The 21,757-nt window shown below is 44.3% G+C and overlaps 1 protein-coding gene across 1 annotated transcript in view; it reads left to right on the top strand.

Annotated features, from left to right (window-relative positions):
• CTNND2 (catenin delta 2) overlaps positions 1–21,757 on the top strand; it is a 256,541-nt gene that overhangs the window by 25,604 nt on the left and 209,180 nt on the right. Inside the window, 1 exon segment of the mRNA XM_032219498.1 lies at positions 4,736–4,930. Coding sequence (XP_032075389.1) covers positions 4,736–4,930 — 195 coding nt within the window.

Genomic DNA, 21,757 nt, shown 5'->3' with positions numbered 1-21,757 from the left:
GATTCTGATCCAAAATTAAATAAGTACCTAATCATGGGCATTAAAATAATGACAGGTACCTGGCCTTTTTTTTTCTTTTTTTTTGATAAATTTACAGAAGTTTCATTTGCTTGCTGGGGACTGCTTTGGAAACATGCTGTATAGGTAGAAAGAGAGGATACTATATTGCCTTTTTTGTTTTGTATATACTGTGTTTCCCTGAAAATACGACTGGGTCTTATTTTCTTTTTACTTACAAAATATGGCCTTGGGCTTATTATAGGGGAGGGCTTATTGTTTTGGGGTTGCCGGGTGGCTGCTCCCTTGCGAACTGGCTCCCGAAGAGCTGGGTACAGCCTCAGAGGCAAAGCAGCCATGAGGTGACGAAGCTCACGAGCAACCACCCGGCAAACCCCCTCTCCATCCGGGCAGAGCGCCATTCACTGACCTAGGGGGTATCCCTAAGGTGCCAAGCCACGTGGCGCTCTGATCGCTCCCCAGCTATTGCGGCGTGGCACTTTAGGGATACCCCCTAGGTCAGTGCATGGAGCTCTGCCCAGCTGGAGAAGGGGGTTGCGCGGGCGCCTGTTCCGCCCCCAACAGGCATGCCTCCTAGCCTCAACATGTCCGGGCCCAGCTCTCCCTGCAGCCATCGCCGCAACGCTCCAAGCATAACGTCTTCTCCAGTTCCAAACTCTAAAAGTCGGCTGCCGAGTCTTCCAGCATCAGCCGCTCTAGGAGTGTGCCAGCCCACAACCATAGAGCACACTCCTAGAGCAGCCACAAACCACAAAAGTTGGCTGCCGAGTCTTCCAGCAGTGGCTGCTCTAGGAGTGTGCCAGCCCACAACCATAGAGCACACTCCTAGAGCAGCCACAAACCACAAAAGTTGGCTGCCAAGTCTTCCAGCAGTGGCTGCTCTAGGAGTGTGCCAGCCCACAACCATAGAGTGCACTCCTAGAGCAGCCACAAACCACAAAAGTTGGCTGCCGAGTCTTCCAGCAGTGGCTGGAACAGCCACTCTTCCAGAACTCTTGAACTCTTGAAATTTGGAAGCAATTACTCACTTGATGCATTTAATCAATCAGAAGTTTTGTATCAATTGCAATTTCTAGGCCAAATAGTAGGTCAATTCCAAAGACAGATTCACATAGAACGTATTGTAGTAATAGTCTAGTCGGGCAATGATCAGGACATGAGTTACTATCGTGATCCAGATAGGGTGCTAACTGCTATGTTAGCCAAGATGAGCAAATACTATCCTGAATATGGTGCTGTTTAGGATTCACAGGTCGCAAACCAAGTCTTTCAGGAGAATTGTGACTCCATTAGAAGTAGATATTATAAGATTGCTGCAACTCTATCTCTCTATGATTTAATTTGAGCTTGTTTTACCACCATTCAAATCCCAACAGGTTTTAGACACTCATTTTATTCAGAACTTCAGTGGTATCTTTGGCTCAGTTTAAGGTTGGGATGAATGACTGGATGTTGTGAACATATTGATGAAAACTCATCCTGCAGCAGCAAATGATCTTCCCCAGTACTTTCATTTGAATGTTAAGGGAAAACAGTAAATCCTGAGGAAGTCCATAGCAGAGTTATAAGGAATTCAACATCAAAAAGAAATTGTTATTAAGTTAAGAGTGGAATAAACATAAAACAATGTCCCCATGTTCCAACCTCTGCGGGTGATGCAGAAGACAATGGGGTTGAATGCTGCCGAAAGATATACTAGAAGCAGGAAGATCACAGTCTCCTCTTTGAGATCTTGATAGAGGTATTGACCAGAATGACTAATTCATCTTTAATGGCTAAGCATTGTTTCTTTCAATTAGCCAACAAAAGTGCATGAACACAGATTTTTTCTTTCCCTTAAGAAAATGTGCCCTATCCTTACATATAGGCTGTTAAGATGGGCTTTTGCCTCTGTATTATATCTCAGGATTTATATTTATATCTCTTGTATAAGTTTATTATAACTACAGGATACAGATCCCCTCTCCAAAAATGCAACTCAAAACAAATTGAGAAAACTTTATTGATGAGAGATTACAGCCAGGAGATCTGTTTGCTGCAAAAGTCTTAAGTCTTAAATTGAAAGGTGGCCTTACCCTTCTGTTGTGGTCCAGCAGGAGCCGTTGGAGCTGCCACCAGAGTCCGACAGCGAGGAGCCCTATGAGTCGGCTCTGGAGGATGTGGAGAACCCTGGACAGGGTTCTGACTCCGAGCAGGGCTCAGACAGGCTGGTTGGCCACCAGGAGGCGCCTGAGCCTTGGACCAGTGGGGAGGAGACAAGGGAGAGTGAGCTGGAGGCCAGTAGTGAGTTGTTCCTGGATGCACGCCATCGAAGAGCTACTAGGCGTCAGGAACAATTACGCAATTACAGGAGGTGATTGCACTCAGCTGGTGGTCATTAGGCTCCTCTTCAGACTATAAAAAGCTACTTGTGCACACGCCCCTCTTTGCAGAAGTCAACGCAGGATTGAATGTCGGAGGACATTACTGTGAGCTTGGCAGGCTGGATAGCTGCCAAGCCTTATCTTTGTTTATTGCTGCCTGAGTTTGTCTGAGTTGCTGCCAAGGTCCTTATCTGTTTGTTCTGCTTGGCTTTCAGCCCCCGAGGTCTTGGTGTCTTGCTATTAAAGTACATTCCAGTTAAGCTTGTCTCGGCATTTGTTACTGGACGGAGGAGGGGGTCAGAACACCCTTCTATCATGAGTGGAGTGGAATGCCTTTCCCTGAAGTGATTCTTTTGTGGAAGAAAGATTGTTTCTCCTAGATTATGCTAACAAATGATCATATAATTAGTCCACTGATTTTATTTACACCAAATCATTCCCCAACAGAAATCTCTTTCCCTGTTCTTTATCTACTGTGGAAGATATTCTTTAACTTGTTCTGCTAGCCCCATGTCCCTACAGTAGCTTCATTTCATCACTGTTTAATGATTTGGATCCAGACTTTCTATAAGTGGAATTTCATTCACAAAGCAGTTCCCCTGGAGGATAGAGAACATAATGTTTGTTTTGCTTTGTTCTGCTTCTTGCAACTATCTGTGCTAAATGTGAAGCTTGTATAGAGGGCTGGGGAACCATATTAAATTGGACTGCATGTAATGAAAGAGGAATAAATGAGAATTGCCTTTATCCCCTTTCTTTTATTCTTTATGCAAATAGAACTGGAGTTGTCTTAGAGGAAAAACATATTGAAATTAGCTTGGTTTCAGAGCTTAACAAAGTATAGGAAGTAATTTTGATATTCATTTGAATGTTTGCTCCTTCATCTTCTAAAAGGTTTCTTGGTAGAAATCTATTCTGTTTTGGAGAGGGGGGGGGGGAATAAGCCTAATTGCAAATGCAAAAAAGCCAGATTTGTGCAACAAACAGAATGGAACTGGAGGTGTCCTTGCTGATCATTATTAACACTATTTTATCAGTTCCCAGTATCTTTTACATTGAGTGGCACTTCCAGTTTTTGATCACTTTTTTAAACAAAAAGATAAATCCATAGACTTGATTAAGGCCTAAATCCACCACATTAAAGATGCTGAAAGCTAACCTTTCTCCCAGCTGTTTTTTCAAGAAAAAGTAAGTGCACATGCAGTTCAGTGGTGGGTTTCAAAAATTGTTCGAACGTACTCTGTGGGTGTGGCCTCCTTTGTGGGAGTGGCTTGCAGCCCATGTGACCAGATGGGAGTGGCTTGCTGCCCATGTGACCAGATATGAAGATGCCGATGACACTTGTCAGAACCACCTTAAATTACCTCACACACAGCACTGGCATGCATAAGAATATGATGTAAACTTGTTTTTTAAAAGGCATCTTTGGTTTGTGTTAAAACAACTTCAACACACACAATGTTCTGATTGCACCACAAACGCAGTAGTCATCCTTACCTTCCACAGAGGCACTGAGTTTTATAAATAGGAGCATGATAGTGTAGAATAATCATATCCAAGGACCAGTGGTGGGTTTCAAAAATTTTTGGAATCTCTTCTGTAGGTGTGGCCTGCTTTCCGGGTCCACTGGTGGAACCTCTTCGAACCGGTTCTACCGAATAGGTGCGAACTGGTAGGAACCCACCTCTGATGCAGTTGATGAAAAATAGAGAAGCTGCTGCTGTACAGTATAGAAAAAACTCTGATGTGTAGCCACTTTTGAACGCCTTTGTTTCCTTGAAAGTTTAGGTCTTCTTAACTGTAAGCTAATAAATCTGAACTATTACTGCCTTTTTGTATTATGTTTTTTTTTTTTTCTTATATGGAATATACCAATTTGTTTATTGTTTTAATTGGTTTGGTTGTTTTTTTTTTTTAAAAAAATTGCTTTTACTTACCGGAAGTTTTTAATAATGAATTCTTAATATTAATCGTGACCCGACAAATGTGCGCACGACAAAAGCGCGCTGAGAAAACCGCGGCGAGAAAACTGCGATGTCATAAACGCGCCCACAACAACACGCTGACAAAAACGTGCCCACAAAAGCACGATTTAAATTAAGGTAAGGGTTAGGGTTATTCGGTTGTTATTACTTGTTTGTTGAAGGCACGCTTTTGTCGGCGTGCTTCTGCGTTCATTTGTTGGCACGATTTCGACCTCGTGCGGTTTTCTCGGTGCAGTTTCGTCGGCGCGCTTTTGTCGAGCGTGCATTTGTCGGTGAACCAATATTAATAATATTTTAAGAATATCTCTCTTTGTAGATGCTCTTTTTTTCCCCCTCTCATAAAGTTTCTGATATCACTTTATTTTGCAGCTGGATCCCGGGCTTCATACACAAGTCAGCATAGCCATCTGGGCTCGGAACTAAGGGCGCTACAATCTCCGGAGCATCACATAGATCCTATTTATGAGGACAGAGTGTATCAGAAGCCGCCTATGAGGAGTCTCAGCCAGAGTCAGGGAGACCCTCTTCAACCAGCACATACAGGAACATATCGCACTAGCACAGGTAGGTGGAAATGCAGGTTGTTTTGCTTCTTGTCTGGGGTAGATGCATTGCTTTAAAGGATGATTAGCTGTTACAAACAGAGTGGTTGAATTCACACGTGAACATTTTTTGAAATTGTTAAGTGCATCAATAATTCCAACAAAGTGGTCTATTTATATTTATCTTTGTTGTCTAACATTGTTTCCTTGATTGTTAATTTGCTGAAGCTGCATAGAACATGACTTTGTCATGTCATTAATAGATCACTTACAATGGGATTGTTTAATAATTTGGAGAATGGGCAAATTAATGAGACATTGAGCAATAAATTTCTTTCCAACTTCATTCATATATATGTGTGTGTGTGTATATATATGTGTGTGTGTGTGTGTGTGTGTAGGTCTTTGGTTATTCGGGTTTTCTCCTGCGTAAAATTGGAGGTGTCTTGGCGACGTTTCGACGAAGTCTCATTCGTCCCTCTTAACCTTACATGAAACACAAACCCTCAACCAATCAGAACACACCTCCACCCAATCAGAACACAGCCAAGCTCCCACCCAATCAGCTCAAACCCCCACTGGCAGTTAAAAGGAAGAAACAGCCGAGATCTCACATTGCTCCTGGAAGCATGAAGCCTGAAGATGACAAATGAGACTTCGTCGAAACGTCGCCAAGACACCTCCAATTTTACGCGGGAGAAAACCTGAATAACCAAAGACCTACATACTAACACCCGCGAAAACCTCAGAAAACATATATGTGTATATATGTATGTATGTATGTATGTATATATACATATACACATACACATAGATGCATGTGTTCATTCATTTATTAATTTTTTTCTGTCACTCCATGTAAAGTAGTAATGTATTACTGTCAAACTTACAGAACCATTGATTCATTTGTAATTCATGATCATATATCAAACAGGTTGGTATACAGTTCTTAATTGGGAAATGTTCACTTCAGCCATGCAAAATAACTCTATCCTATGTAAAAAAAAAAAAACATAAAATTTTACAACTCTATGTAAAAACAGTAACCAAATCAGTAATGGCAATTAATATGTGAAATAATCTGATACTCATACCAGTCAAACCTAAAACTGTTTTTATATTAACATAAAGAGGATTAAAGTTAGACGTTATTGTCCTATTATTCTTTTTTTCCCCAATTTTCTTTATATTGTTGAAATTTGCTCTCAGTTCAAAGAAGAGGATTGGTAAAACCAGAAGCTTGATTTTATTCTACTAAATTCCGAACAGTCTTCTCTGTTGGAGACATATCTCTATGCTTTCATTTTTCTAGTCTTGCTCTTCATGCTTTCTACATATGGCAGTTCAGTAGGTGGATGCAATCAATCCTATTTTTTAGGTAGGCTTGGATATCTTGGAAGTTTCTTCCTGAAGGCTGTTAGTGTAAGTATAGTTTATAGTTCTTCCATGCTTTTCAGTCTCATGATTTTCCACAAATACTTTAGCAATCTCCCCAGAATTGTACCCTCGGTATCATACTGAGTATTAATATTCCAACTACCCCATTGTACAATATCTGACATCCACATTTTTAGAGTTTCTTATCAGCGTGCAGGGAAATGGCCTCTTTGTTGTTTTTGATTCCTAGTGTTAGAGTAACCATTAACGTCTCCTTCTTACGTTATGTCTGAATATCCTAAACATGTATCTCAAAAGTAAAAAGCACAGGGTTCACCGACAAAACCGCGAAGCCCTTATCCGCACCGACATAAGCGTGGAGGGCAAATCCGCGCCATCCGAAGTGCTAGGGAAAAAGACGACCCTAGCGCGACGACATAACCGCAAAGGGCAAATCCGCGCCTTCCGAAGCGCTCAGCACCTTAACCCTAAACCTAACCCTAAACCAAACCCCTAAACCTAATCCTAACCCTTACCTTAATTTAAATCGGCTTTCTGTCGCCGCACTGTTGTCGCCGCGGTGATGACGTCGCAGTTTTAGCGACATGGTTTTGTCGCCGCTATTTTGACGAGCGCGGTTTTGTCGGGCCACGAAAGCACAGTACTAGGAGAGAGGAAGCAAATTACAACATCCTGTTGGAAAATCAATAAACTTGTTATGAGCAGTAAGAAATTAAAAAGTTTGGTTTTGTTTAAAAAATAACATTTCTTATTTAGTTTAGGCAGATGTAGCTATTAAGACATTCTTCAGTCAGGGGTCCCAGCCACCAGGACTATTCCTGATGGTTGGAGCAGCCTTTTAAGATGGAATGGCTTGGGACCAGAGGCCAGATATTGAAATAAATCTCTCCTTCTGAATATACATGTCTATAAGTCAAAATCTTAAGCCATTCTTAATGAAGTTGGAGAGGGACAGAGATAAAACAAAGGCCTCCAGTTATATTTCTAGCAAAGGATTTTAAATCCCAACTTTTCTAAGAGAATATTACAGTTGATGTTGGATGTTTTTTTTTCTCTGTTTTCCTTTGGATTTTATTATGCTTTTGTTCTCTAATGTGCATAGAGATTGTTATTAGAGAAATGAAAAGAATAATAACTTAATCTCGCTAATGTTGTCTTTACACTTAAACCAGCAATTATCTTCACTAATGATAAACTCTTATTGAGCAATTTATTTGTTATGCCTGAAATAGCTTAATGTTTGGTTTCAGGCAAAAACGTATCATATAATACAATCTTCGTTATTCCAAAAATATAATTTGAAACGGAGTAACTGATACTACTTTTCATAGCATCCACCCTCAAATTGCTACAAATTTGCTATTGCTGACAATAAGGAATGAATGTATTACGAATGTCCTACATTGATGACTTAGCAGTTCAAACAGAAATATCTATCTAACTTCAGTATTATGGATTCTTCTGTTGAGATTTTGATGGCTTAGTTCACATGTCTGATTTGTGTCAGTAAATAAAGATTAATAGCTGATTTTAATATTTTAACAAAATTAAACTTACTTGGACCCAATATGATGATTTAGAATCTATTAAATTTTATTTCTGCCTCAGCAAATCATTTGATGCAAAAAACAGAGAAAGATATATGTAGTACATAATTTCAAACTGAGATGATTTTTGCACTGCTGTATAATATGTAATCAATGAAGTGCTATATGAAAAGACTATTAAACATTATCCAAGCTGACTTTTCCGTTTAAGTGGACAGTGATAATAATGAAGGAAAGGAAATCTGCTATATTAGCTAAACTTATCTATATTTCGGTTATCCATTTATTACCGAGAGCCGAGGTGGTGCAGTGGTTAGAGTGCAGTACTGCAGCCACTTCAGCTGACTGCTAGTTGCAGTTCGGCGGTTCAAATCTCACCGGCTCAAGGTTGACTCAGCCTTCCATCCTTCCGAGGTGGGTAAAATGAGGACCCAGACTGTGGGGGCGATATGCTGACTCTGTAAACTGCTTAGAGAGGGCTGAAAGCCCTATGAAGCGGTATATAAGTCTAACTGCTATTGCTATTACTGTTAGCAAGATAAATAGAACATATATTGGTTATAGAGAATAACAGATATTCTATAGCAGGGTTCCCCAACCTCTGGGCTATGCCCCACTCCTGCCCCTCTCATCTTTTGCAGCATTTTCGGCATTGGTCACTCCCACTGAGGTGGGCAGACACTCCATTAGCTCCAGCAAGGTTGTTTGTTGGAGTCCCCCCCCTCGCAACTCCTGGGCAGGCAAGGCGGCTGGCAGACACTTCCCTGCTCGGCCCGGGGTTCCTTCACGCTGCAGTTGGAAGGCGGAGAGGGACGTGGACAGGGTGCCCGGCTGTCGGAGCAGAGATGGCAGTGGGTGATGTGCATGAGGGACCCACGACAGGCCCAATCCCAGGCAGCTCGACGCTGCTGTTGCTGGAGCTGCAGGGCGCTGCTGGATTCGGGGGCTTCTGCTCCTTATGCCGTGCTTTGCAGCAGCCGGAGCCCCACTGGAATACTGGGCTGCCCGTGTGGCTTCTCCCTGGACCCAGCTTCAGCAGCACTTCCTGGCCCTGCAGCGCTCGCTGCACCCCAACCGCTTCAGCCGCCGAACACAGGGGGAAGCCAGCCAAGCACAGCTTCTTGGAGCAGCACGCCACTCTGATCACGTGGTCTGGGGATTAAAAAAAGTGAAGAGCCCTGGCCCAGCACACCTGCCTCCTGTCAAACCTTTTCACTACCATTTCAGTGGGCGTGGCTTGATGGTGGGGTCGTGTGACTGAGTGTGTTTGAGTGACGTCTAGTTGGCCATGCCCACTCAGTCACATACCCCCCGCCATTTAGCCATGCCTACCGAACCAGTGGTAAAAAAAATTTGAACCCCACCCCGGAAGTAGCTATTAAGGTGAACTGAATACTGAGTGTATTATGAACCTAAGGGTTATTCAAGGAGGTAATTTAAAGATCTGTTGCATTTTTCTACTAACCCACTGTAGATGATTGAGACTACTTTTGGTTTTAACAGTAACAGTGGTTTTTTCCCCCCTAATCATTAAAGCAATGAACCACAAAAAATGTATATGCTCTGCTTTCATTCTAAATATAATGGGAGAGTTTTAAAAAATCGCTGTTGAAAGTGGAATTATTTTTCTCTGAGATGCATGCTCTGATGGTTCCAGAAATTAGTTTTATAATCTGGACAATAATAGGTTTACAAGTGATATAAGAAAATTAAAACTTGTGTGTTAAACCATATTATCCAGTCACCAAATAAGAGGTGGAGGTTATTCCTCCTGCATAGCCTATTAACTCTTCTTTCTTAAGTGATATTGTGCATAATGTTACTAAAGTTTTAATTCAATTTACAAACCATGATAATTACAAACCCGGGAAAAATAAATAAAGAACCACTTCAAATCAGGCTTGAGTAAAGTCCAGATTCTCCTAGGTGCTGCTTGGGATGTCCGAGCATGGGTTAACTTTAGCTTGCTGCCCAAGGACTGAGTTCAAAGTTCGTGTAGCCATGCCTCCTACTCCCTTTAGAGGCTCAGTTTTAAAAACTCAGTCGCCCTAAAAGGACGCAGTTGGGGAGCTCCAGTCCTTGAGCATCAAGTTCGGCTCTCCAAGCAGTGTGATTAGTATAGCCTTTTTTCTTATTTTTGTATAGAGTAGATTAGGGTAGTTATTTACAAGGCATACGTTTCCTTTCATCGCCTTTGCGCTGAGCAGGCCTGCTGTTCGTGCCCACGCGGCTGAGGCTTCACTGCGGGGGGGCTTGTTCAGCGGCTGCTGTCGAGCCTGGGGCCAGGTAGGTAGTTAGGAGGGCCCCACCTAATTGTCGGAGGACTTAATAAGCACTCCGGAGGCTGTTAAAAGCCTTGCCGACCTCCAGACAGCCCCCAGTGCCATTCCGAGTCACGGGGCAATCATTTTGGATGGCGCAAAATTTTCTGTCGGCCGTTTCATTGCCGCTGCCTGTCTCCATCAGCAGATCGCCGCTGGGAGGGGTTGCCTATGTAAGGACCTTGCTCTGGAGCACCAGGCAGGTCCCCCCCTCACCATCAAGGGCAGTATTAGAGCGGCTGCAAGATGTTTGGTTTCCCAGCTGGCCATACTTTGCTTAAAATTGGCGTGGATCTGTGGGCATTCCGGAATCGTTCAACAGACGCCATTTTGACCAGCCAATTTCAGTACTCCTGGATAGAGACTAGCAGATTGGACTCAGATCAATTGGTCTTCTAGTGACAACAGTCCTGCAGTGTTGGCCTGACTGTTCCAGCTTCGGCATGGCTTCCACTAGCGCAGCAGAAGACATAGCTTCAGCAGGTCCTTCCTCCCCTAAACGTAGCAGGCCAGGGCCTGCAAGCAAGGGGGTGGCTAAGGGGCACCCACCTAAAGGCAAGCAGACCATAGCTAAGGGGATGTCTAAGGCTTCTCAAAGACTGGCAGAGAGGAGCCAGAGAGCCTTAGAAAAACAGTTTCAAAAGGCTCAGAGGCTTGCAAGGCCTCCCTCGCAGAGGCCATATCTGGGCCCCCATTGCCTCCTCCCCTTAGGGACATTTCTCTATCCCAGAGGAAGGGGATTGCAATTTGTCCTCAGACCCAGACCCATCCAGCATGGCCCCAGAGTCACCTTGTCCTTCCCTGGGGGGAGAGTCAGGGGAAGGGGACTGTTCCCTCATGGAGGAGGAGGATCCCCCTCTGATATTGCCTAGGCCTGGGACCAGTCACCCAGCAGAGAACCAGGGATGCAATATGTTCACTGACATGAAGGATATCATTACTAATGTGATATCTCAGGGCATAGCCGAGGGCATGAGACAGCTAGGCCAGGGTCTCCCACGCCAGGCAAGACCCAAACAGGCTTGAAGGACCGGGCTGGGAGATCATCCTCTCTGGCTTCTTCGGCTGTCAGAGAGGAGTCTTAGGCAGAGGAGTGGGGGCGGTCAGAAGGCTCCATATTTGCCTGAGGACAAAAATCCTGCTCCTGATCCACCCAACTTCTGTGGATTGTTCAAGCCCTCGATGTTCAAGGCCATCCCCACCAAGGCCAGGGCCTCTTCTGTTTAGATGGGTCTCCCACGGCAGGGCAATAAGGACTCCACAGGGCAGGGGAATAAGGAGCTCACTGGTTCCCAGGACCCAGGTGCTGGGCTTTTCAAAGAAAATGTTCTACCCCAGGGGGTAGTACCAGCCCTTCACTTGTTCTTGGATGTGATCCAGTGCCAGTGGGCACAGCCGGGATCAATGGCCAATCTGAGCAGGGTGGACAAGAAGCTCTACTCCATGGAGAGCAGTATGGAGGATCTTTTAAAGCTTCCTCTGGTGGATGACCCCATTGTTGCCTTTACTTCCAACTCTCTCCTTCCAGCGGATTTGCTGGAACGCCTTAAGGCAGAGGATAAGAGGGCTGAGGAGGCCTGTCATAGACCCACCTCGCCACCACGTGGGCTATGAGGGCCTCTTCCTCCTCCTCTTATTTTGGCAGGGCAGCCCTTTTCTGGCTCCGTAAGCTGCAATCTAAATTGCCAGTGAGTGATACTAGACTGCGACAGGATGTCAATAAGATTATGGCTGCAGTCGAGTACTCTGCTGATGCTTCACTCAACGCCACAAAATTTTCCTCCAGAGCCTTAGCCTCCAATGTAACATAATGCTGCCTGCTATGGCTTAGACACTGGCAGGCGGACATGAAGGCAAGGTGGAAACTCGCTTCCACTTCCTTCAAAGGGGGAAAGCTCTTTAGGGAGGCCTTGGATTCGGTCTTAATTGAATCTAAGGAGAAACGCAAAGAACTCCCAGCTGTCACCAAGAAGCCTGCCCGCAAGGGCCAATCCTTCTTCTGCAGGCAGTCCTTTCGGAACACAGATCCTCCAGCCACTTCTAGAGGATTTAACCGTTCCTATTCCCAGACGCAGGACTGTACCCAGGACAGGGCAGCATTCAGGGACAAAAATAGACAGCAGGGTAGTTGTAAGTCCTTCCGGGGTGGGTATTCCAACTGTTCCTTTCGTAGGAATAAGTGACCATCACCGGTCCCCTCCCATAGGGAGTCGACTTCAACTCTATGCTGACCAGTGAGAGGAGACAATGACGGACACTTGGATCTTGAACACAATCTGCCACGGACTCACCTTAAACTTCCTCTCAATACCCCCTCAGACCTTTGTTCGTTGTCCACTCCCAAGGTCAATGTACAAATGCCAGCTGATGCAGGCAGAGATCAGACATTTGCTCAAGATAGCAGCCATAGAGCAAGTTCCCGCGGGCCAAGAACGGAGGGGGTTCTACTCCATCCTCTTCCTGGTCCCCAAGTCCTCAGGAGGGGTGAGAGCCATACTGGACCTCAAGAAACTCAACATCTATCTGGCACACGAGCGCTTCAAGATGCAATCACTCCAGACCATCTTGGGTTGCATCAGGCAGGGTGACTTCCTGACATCAGTCGACCTGAAGGAGGCATACCTGCATGTTCCCATTCGTCCGGCACATTGCAAGTTTCTGAGGTTCCAATTTGCAGACCAGCACTTCCAGTACAAGGCTCTTCCCTTCGGCCTTTCATCGGCCCCCAGGACGTTTACCAAACCTCTGGCTGCTGTCACTGCATGTCTTCAATCTCGTCCAGTGAGACTCGTTTGTTATCTGGATGACATCCTGCTGATCTTATCATCCAGGGAGCAGGCGTGTCAGAATCTCAGCATCACCATACACACGCCCAAACAACACGACTTTTCCGTAAATCTGGAGAAAAGCCACCTGTTGCCAACCACCAGAATCCAGCATCTGGGCACAGTGATCGACTCCAGACTTTGCAAAGTGTTCCTCACACAAGAGAGAATGGACAGCATCACATCCCTTGTGCGTCAGGTCCGGAGGTCCAGGTCGGCGCCTCTCGTGATGCTAGCCCAGCTGCTGGGGAAGTTGATCTCGTGCTTCGCAGTGGTCCCCTGGGCATGGCTGCATGCACAGGAGCTTCAATGGTTCCTGCTTCTGATTCAACGGTGCAAGGCCAGCAACTCCAAGAGGGTGGTGAGTGTTCCTCCACAAGTGCTGTAGTCACTCAGATGGTGGCAGGCAATGGCGCTGAAGAAGGGATCCCTCTTCAAGGAACCAGAACGCCTGGTCATAACAACAGATGCCAGCTTGTATGGCTGGGGCACCCACCTACAGACACACATGACGCAGGGCAGATCGTCCCCAGTGGAGTTCGCCCACAAAAAAAATTGGCTGGAGCTCAGGGCCACCAGATTAGCCCTGCACCACTTCCGGCAGCTCATCAAGGTGTCTCACATCCTCATATTGACAGAAAATATCACCACCAAAGCGTACGTCAATCACCAGGGTGGAATTCGATCAAAGGCCCTGATGTCAGAAGCAGAAGCCCTGGGACGGTGGGCAGAATGCCATCTCCAGTCCATAAGGGTGGATCACATTTCAGGGGATGAGAACGTGACAGCAGACTGGCTCAGCAGAATAACCATCAGAAATTCGAAATGGCGGCTTCAGTCATCACTGTTTCACCAACTGACCCAGAAGTTCGGCCTTCCAACAATAGACCTGTTCACCAGTCCAGAGAACACATACCTCCTCCGGTTCTCTTCAAGATTCCAATGCTCTGGTGCGGAAGGGATGGACGCTCTTCAATGCCGCTGGCTTCCCGGCCTGTTATACACCTTTCCGCCTCTCCCACTTCTCCCTCAGGTGATCAGGAAGATCTTGCTGGAGGGAGCTGAAGTACTGCTAGTCGCCCCACACTGGCCAAGGAGGTCCTGGTTCGCCGACCTTGTCAGCCTGTCAGTGACCAAGCACTGGCGCATACTTCAGGAGCAGATCTCCCTCAGCCAAGGGGCCATAACACACCCGGACCCTCAATGGCTCCAATTAGTCATGTGGCACTTGAGGGGGACCTCCTGAGGCAGGACAGCTTCTCTGACAAGGTCAACCGCACCATCCAGGCATCCAGGAGACCTTCTACTGTGTGGATCTTTGATGCAACATGGACTATCTTCTTGGTGTCACTCCCATCATATCAATGCCACAGTAGCAACAATTCTGCAAATCCTGGACTTCCTCCAGGAGGGGTTGGACAAGGGCCTCGCCCCAACACACTTCGGAGGCAGATGGCAGCCCTAGCCACCATCTTGTCCAGGGACGATTCTCAATGGCTCAGCAGACACCCAAGGGTTCACAGTTTCCTAAAGGGGGCTACCAACCTATGTCCTCCGACAGTACACCATTACCCAACTTAGAAGTTATCAATTGTCTTGCAGACCCTAACATTGCCACCATTCAAACCAATTCACTCGGTTAGTCTACAGCATTTGTGTTGTAACACATGACCTTTGTGTTATACATTCGGACAGAGTCATTCTGCGATTGGATCCAGAATTTCTACCAAAAATTAACAGCTTATTCCACATTACGCAGGAAGTAATCCTCCCCAACTTCTGCCCCAGTCATCCCAGGGAGCGTGTCTGGCACAAATTGGATGTGCACCATGCTGTGCAGGTATACAAAAGAGGACAGCTTCTTTTCGCAAGTCAGAATTGTTCTTCATATCATTCCAGCCCACCTCAATGGGCAGGAAGGTATCATTTTCCACCATAGGTCGTTGGCTTACGAGCAACAATCCAGGCCTGTTCCTCCTCGTATAACAGCACACTCCACGAGGAGCACCGCGACTACAGCCGCTTGGGCCACTCAAGCACCTATTGAAGAGATCTGGAGGGTGGCTACCTGGTCTTTGCCGTCACCGTTCATTCGGAATTACAGACTGGATTCCTTTACATCTGCAGAGACTGCATTTGGAAGGAGAGTTTTACAGCAGGTCCTTGTGGGTCCTACTTACTTTCTTCCCATCCTGGGACTACATAGCTTGTGTATGTCCCATGCTTGTACATGCCAAGCAGCGCCTAGGAGAATGACCGTTGGCTTACCTGAATGGTCGTTCTCTAGGCGCTGTGGGAGTGTCCAACCCCGCCCTGGGTTCACCTGCGGGTGCGTGAATCATCACCTCCATGGCATAGACCTTACTCCTTACAGCATCCTTCTAGGTCTCATACCTTCGTTGTTTAAACTGAGCCTCCAAAGGGAGCAGTGGCAATGTGGCTACACAAACTTTGAACTCAGTCCGTGGGCAGCAAACTGAAGTTAACCCATGCTTGGACACTCCCGCAGTGCCTAGAGAATGACCATTCAGGTAAGCCAACGGTCATTCCCTACTATAATTATCTGTCTATTTTCAAGAGTTTAGATACTATTTTTAATGATTAGTACTTTTATGTGATAACCACTGCAGATGTGTTGTTGTTTTTGTATGCCTAGAGTCACAGGGATTTTGTCTCTCTCTGTAAGAAATTGACATTGTGCCAGAGTAAATTGTTTAGATCAGTGATGGCTAACGTTTTCCGGACTGAGTGCCCAAAGTGTGTGCATGCCCGAAGCCCCAAAATGCAATGCACCACCTGCATATGCGAGCACCCACATGCATCCCCTTGTGCATGCATGTTCCCCCTGTATGCATGCATTCCCCACACACATGCCCCCACATGCATGCATGCATGGCACCCCACACATGCGGTCCCCTGCACACACCCTGTACATGCATGGCAGAGGCCTGACAACCAGCTGGCTGGTGGGAGGCACGTGTGCACACATACTCGAACTGAACTGAACTGTGAGAGGGCGCTGCGTGCCACGTGTGGCACGCACACCATAGGTTCACCATCACGGGTTTAGATGGTACTTTGAGTGTAGTTAGGAATTCTATAGAGGGGGCAGAATGCCTGTTGGATTCACTGGTGATAAACCTTGAGATCATGGCTCGATCCATTTGGTACCCTGTATCTGTTAAATGTTCTTTAATAATTACTTTGGTCTGTTATATTCCACGCTGAGTTGAAATTCTGCAGAGAAGCCCATGGAGGGTATTTTAGTTGTCATTGCCTGTTTCCATCCGGACTGAAAAACCATCATTCATATTTTATAGCGCAAGAATGGGGGAGAGAGAGGAATAATCTGAGTAAAGTTAAATACGGTCATCCACACTCTAGCCTCCACTTTCATGAAACCCATCTGTTGTGATTCAGCAGAAGTTTGCTGTGAGTTGAGTCAGGATACAGGAATATTGTTCCAGCTGTTGCTCATTAGTGTCGTCTTCTGGAGATAAAAGGACTGATGGTGCCACGCCCTGGTGGCAGAAGTCAATGTTCGTTCATGGTTCGTCGTTCGTTTATGGAGAATTCAGTTCCGTTCCTGTTTGAGTTTGTGAGACACTTGGATAAGTGATTTTGCTTCCTGAAAACCTGGTGCTGTAAGAGTTTTGTTTCTGCATTCTGCTGCGTAACCCTTGTTGCCAGAGACTTTATCTATGTTTATTTTGGGCTCGCAGCCAGCGTGAGCCAGGACTGATAAAGTTATTTCCTTTTAAGTCTGTCTGACTGTCGTCTGTGAACGGGCGAAGAAGGAGTGTCAGAACACCCATCTATAGTCAGAGTGACAATAGAATCACAGTTAGGAATTTGGAGAGCTGATGTTTAAAAATTGGATTGGTGCAAAATGGTGCAAAACTGGAGAAGGGGCCAGGTGGGGATTATAGAATTATTGGCTCGGCCTCAAATAAACTGAGTATTGTGGAATTTAAGGGTGATGTAGTCCTCATGAATTTCCTACTGCTGAATGAACGACTGCCTCAGGTATTTGAAACTGCTGGATTTTGTGGGGCATCTATGTTCCAAGAATGGCTCTTGGGTCTTTGGACAAATCCCATGATTTTTCCCCCCTGATAATTGAATTCTAGTTGGTCTTCCTTGTAATGCTCTGCTAGTATTCTCACTGCTCTTTTAAGGCCAATAAGTGTTTTTGAAAGTTTTGCTGCATCATCTGTATAGATTAGAACAAAGAGGTTTCTTTGCAAGTGGTTAGCAGTAAAAGTTTGTGTTGTGGAGATGGCCTACCATGGAGTTGATATAGAAATTAAATAAGAGAAGGGCCAATATGCCACCTTGTTTGATACCTTTCTTGGTTTCAGTGGCACTGGTGAGATGGTTCTAGGGGTTACATTTTACTTGTACAGTTGATATGTAAAATCAGTTTTACAGGATTGTAAATAATTGTACAGTTGAGGAGGCCTCTAGCTTTTCCCAAATTTAATTCAGGATATCAAATCAGTGCTGCTTTGAAGTCTATGAAAACAGCATACAGGAAGTTTGGGTTGTGGAAAAGAGTACTTCTCAGTGAGATAGAGTACTGTTCCGACCCCCTCCTCCGTTCAGTAATGAAAGCCGAGACATGCTTAATGAGAATGTCCTTTAATAGCAAGTCCAGACTCTCGGTGGCTGAAAGCCAAGTAAACAAACAGATAAGGACCTTGGCAGCAAGTCCGACAAACCTTGGCAGCAATTCAGACAAACTCTGGCAGCAATCCAGCCTGCCAAGTTAGTTTTTCTTTAGTCCAAGCATTGACTTCTGCAAGAAGGGCGTGGCACAAGCAGTCTTTTTTATAGTCTGGAGAGGAGCCTAATGACCATCAGCTGAGCGTAATTACCTCCTGTAATTACGTAGTTGTTCTTGAGCCGAGTTGCTCTTCAACAGCGTGCATCCCAGAACAACTCACTGTTGATTTCTGGATCACTTTCCCTTGTCTCCTCCACACTGATCCAAGGCTCAGGAGCCACCTGGTGGCCAACCAGTCTCTCTGTGCCCTGCTCGGAGTTAGGACCCTGTCCAGGGTCCTCCACATCCTCCAGGGCCGACTCATAGGGCCCCTCACTGTCGGGAGTCTGGTGGCAGCTCCAACGGCTCCTGCTGGGCCACAACAGAGTACTAAGCATTGATCAGTAGTGAATCAGCCTTCCTTAAAGCCAGTTTACTCCTCTGCAAGTATGTTCTCTTTTCCAGTCAGTTCTAGAATTTCCATTGTACTTAGAAGGGCAGTTAGCTGCTTACTTGAGTTCATTCCCATGTGCAGTAAGGATTCTCATCTATCAGCGCTATATTGTACCTGGGTGATTTCTCTAAAGCCACCAGAATCTCTTTCAAAAACAAAGTTCTCTCTCTCTCTCTCTCTCTCTCTCTCTCTCTCTCTCTCTCTCTCTCTCTCTCTCTCTCTCTCACACTCTCACACACACACACATACACACACACACACACACACACACACAGCTGAATTATTAGCATCTGGCAGCACATCCAGCATCCTATTCATGAAGAGTTAAAATGTTCTAGCCCACAGTCTTAATGCAAGTCAGGGAAATCTGGAATAATAATGTATTGTACAAAATTGCCCAGTTGGAGCTTACCAACTGCTGAAGCAGTATCTGTCAGCTGTGCTCTGTGATGGACAGTTCCCCTGCTAACTTTGAATAGACTTTAACTCTCTTGGCAGAGCTGGTAAGAACAGAACACGATGTAGATGTGTGTGCTTATTTTGATTGAAAGTACTAAAGGAATACTAATAGAATAAAAAAAAAATCTGGTTTAAATATATTTCAAATGTGATACATAAGATTTTTTTCCACAAGTGACAGTCCTCCTTGGTTATTGATGTTAAAGTAAATAAAACATTGATGACTTCCAGTCTGATGTAATTTCCTGCTAAATCTATAAGTAAAATATATAATGTAAAAAGAATCACTAATTTTCATTAATTAGGCACTATTGTCATTACTGCCATGTGATTTTGCAGCTTCTCCATTGAGGATAATTAGTTTTGCATATGCAATGTAATCCTCATACCATTTAGCATTATTTATAAATTAATTTATCTTCTTAATTTAATTTAAAAAAATGGAAAAGTACATACAGTAACAAACCTAAAGATATTTTTAAAGACTGAAGCTACAATGCAGAATCCACTTTCCTTTTACATATTAGTTCTTTTCTTGTTTCAATGTTTCTGTTTCCAAACTGAAATTAATTTCTTTAATATTTAGTGGTTTAGTGGTTTATCTGCTATTTAATATTAAAGAACAAGGAAATATTTCATGTGTGTGAAAATTGAAACAGAAAAGGCTATATGGAAAAGCTCTTTTTTTCTTCATAATTTCTCTTTTTTTCGACATTAGCCTTCACAACTCTAAGCATAGCAAAACAGAATATAGTGATTTTTGGGGGAGACACCCTGATCAATCACTTTTTATATACCTGTTGTGACTCAGCAGAAGCTTGCTGTGAGTTCAGTCGGGATGCAGGAATAATGAGCAGCTGCAGAAGTCAATGTTCGTTCGTGGTTCGTGGTGTGTGGTTCATTGTTTGGAGATTCAAAGAGGCACTTGGATAAGTGATTTGTTTTCTGTAAACCTGATTCAAAGAGGCACTTGGATAAGTGATTTGCTTTCTGTAAACCTGGTTTGCTGTAAGAGCTTTTTGTTTTTGCATTATACCTTTTTGCCAGAGACTTTATCTATGTTTATTTTGGGCTCGCAGCCAGCTTGAGCCAGGACTGATAAATATATTTCCTTTGAAGTTCTGTCTGACTGCCGTTTGTGAACAAGCAAGGAGGGGGGTCAGAACATATACCTATCTAACTCTTTCACCTATACCCTTTTTCAGCCAGTTGTCTAATATATTTACTAATAGGGTGCCATAGATCCCTTCTATCAAGTTGCATAAACATTGGAAGACTTTAAAACTACATTTTCAAAGCTTGCAATAAGACTGCAATAAAACAGCAGAAAAAAATGCAGTACTTGGTTAATTTATAATTAACTATGTTAAGCCTTCCTGCTGTTTTTCTTTACATTGAGATCTTGAAAGTGTCTTTTTTTTTTCTTTTGCACATAGCTCAGACACTTACAAAGCTATTTAGTTGCCCCACACTGAAGATGTTTATCAGAATTATAAATTAAGTAATCTAGGAAATATATAAAAAGCGGGGAAACAATGGACTTTGGAAAGCCATCTTGTAGAAAGGGATTAGTGTCCATAATTCGCTTGGTAAAACAGCACAGCTCTCCCACTTGAAAATGGGCACCGCTCTCTTGTCACATATCATTGGTCATTCTTGAAAGAATTTCTATTAGCTGTCTCAGCTGAAAGGCCACACAAGATAAATGAAACTCGGTAGTACCTGTTTCTCCCATCTTTTCTAGTTTCCACCTGCATTAGCAGCAGAAAAAAGTCTTCTCCAGCTGATGAACAGGGAAGATTTGCAACAGGCTCTAGACCAGAGTTTTTTTAACCTTGGCAACTTTAAGATATGTGGATTTCGATCCCTAGAATTCCCTGAAGTCCACAGGTAACTTTGGCAACTTTCAGAAACACTGTGCCACATGAACATCAGAAACTGCAGAATAGTTCAAGAAGCAAGTATTGCCTGTACAAATACTTTTATCATTTTCTACTATTTTAAATAGGTAAGAAGAAGAAAAATATTTAATTTATAAAATTATTGAATAATATTTTATTGAATAATATTTTATTTAAAGACTTCTCCAACCTCCCCCCCACCCAACAAATTGCACTTAATTTCATTTTCAAATCTGTGTTGTGAAGAAAACAGGATCAGCTTTTCATTTAACTTCTTAATTCCATAAATTAGTTTATTCTGCTTACTTTCTTGCTTTCCTCTGCAAATATTTAAGTAGAGGGAAGCTAATTATGCTGGAATTATTGTTAATTTATATATTTGGTTTGGTTTGGTTTGTGGCAGTACAAGTAATATAAGGTAAAGGTTCCCTTCACACATATGTGTAGTCGTTCCCGACTCTAGGGGGTGGTGCTCATCTCTGTTTCAAAGCCGAAGAGCTAGTGCTGTCCGAAGATGTCTCTGTGGTCATGTGGCCGACATGACCATACACCAAAGGCGCACGGAACGCTGTTACCTTCCCACCAAAGGTGGTTCCTATTTTTTTCTACTTGCATTTTTACATGCTTTTAAACCGCTAGGTTGGCAGAAACTGGGACAAGTAACGGGAGCTCACTCTGTTATGCGGCGCTAGGGATTCGAACCACCAAACTGCCGACCTTTCTGATCGATAGGTTCAGCATCTTAGCCACTGAACCACCACATCCCTAGTACAACTAATATGGAGTTGTAATAGCTTTCTATCGTCTTATGACACTTTGTATTCAAATGTTTAAAACACAGTTATTCTAATTCTATTAATATGGCTTCAACAGATAGTTCCACTGATATATAACACAAAAGTGGAGAGGAGACATCACTGTCTAAATACTGTCATTGTGGCAAGAAGTCTGACATAATTGAGGAGCCAAGGTGGCGCAGTGGTTAAGGGTGCAGTACTGCAGGCCACTTCAGCTGACTGTTATCTGCAGTTCAGCGGTTCTAATCTCACCGGCTCAGGGTTGACTCAGCCTTCCATCCTTCCGAGGTGGGTGAAATGAGGACCCAGACTGTGGGGGGCGATATGCTGACTCTGTAAACCACTTAGAGAGAGCTGAAAGCCCTATGAAGCGGTATATAAG

Source organism: Thamnophis elegans, chromosome 6, assembly GCF_009769535.1.
Source record: "Thamnophis elegans isolate rThaEle1 chromosome 6, rThaEle1.pri, whole genome shotgun sequence".
Lineage (NCBI taxonomy): Eukaryota > Metazoa > Chordata > Lepidosauria > Squamata > Colubridae > Thamnophis > Thamnophis elegans.
This window is presented reverse-complemented; position numbering and strand designations above follow the sequence as displayed.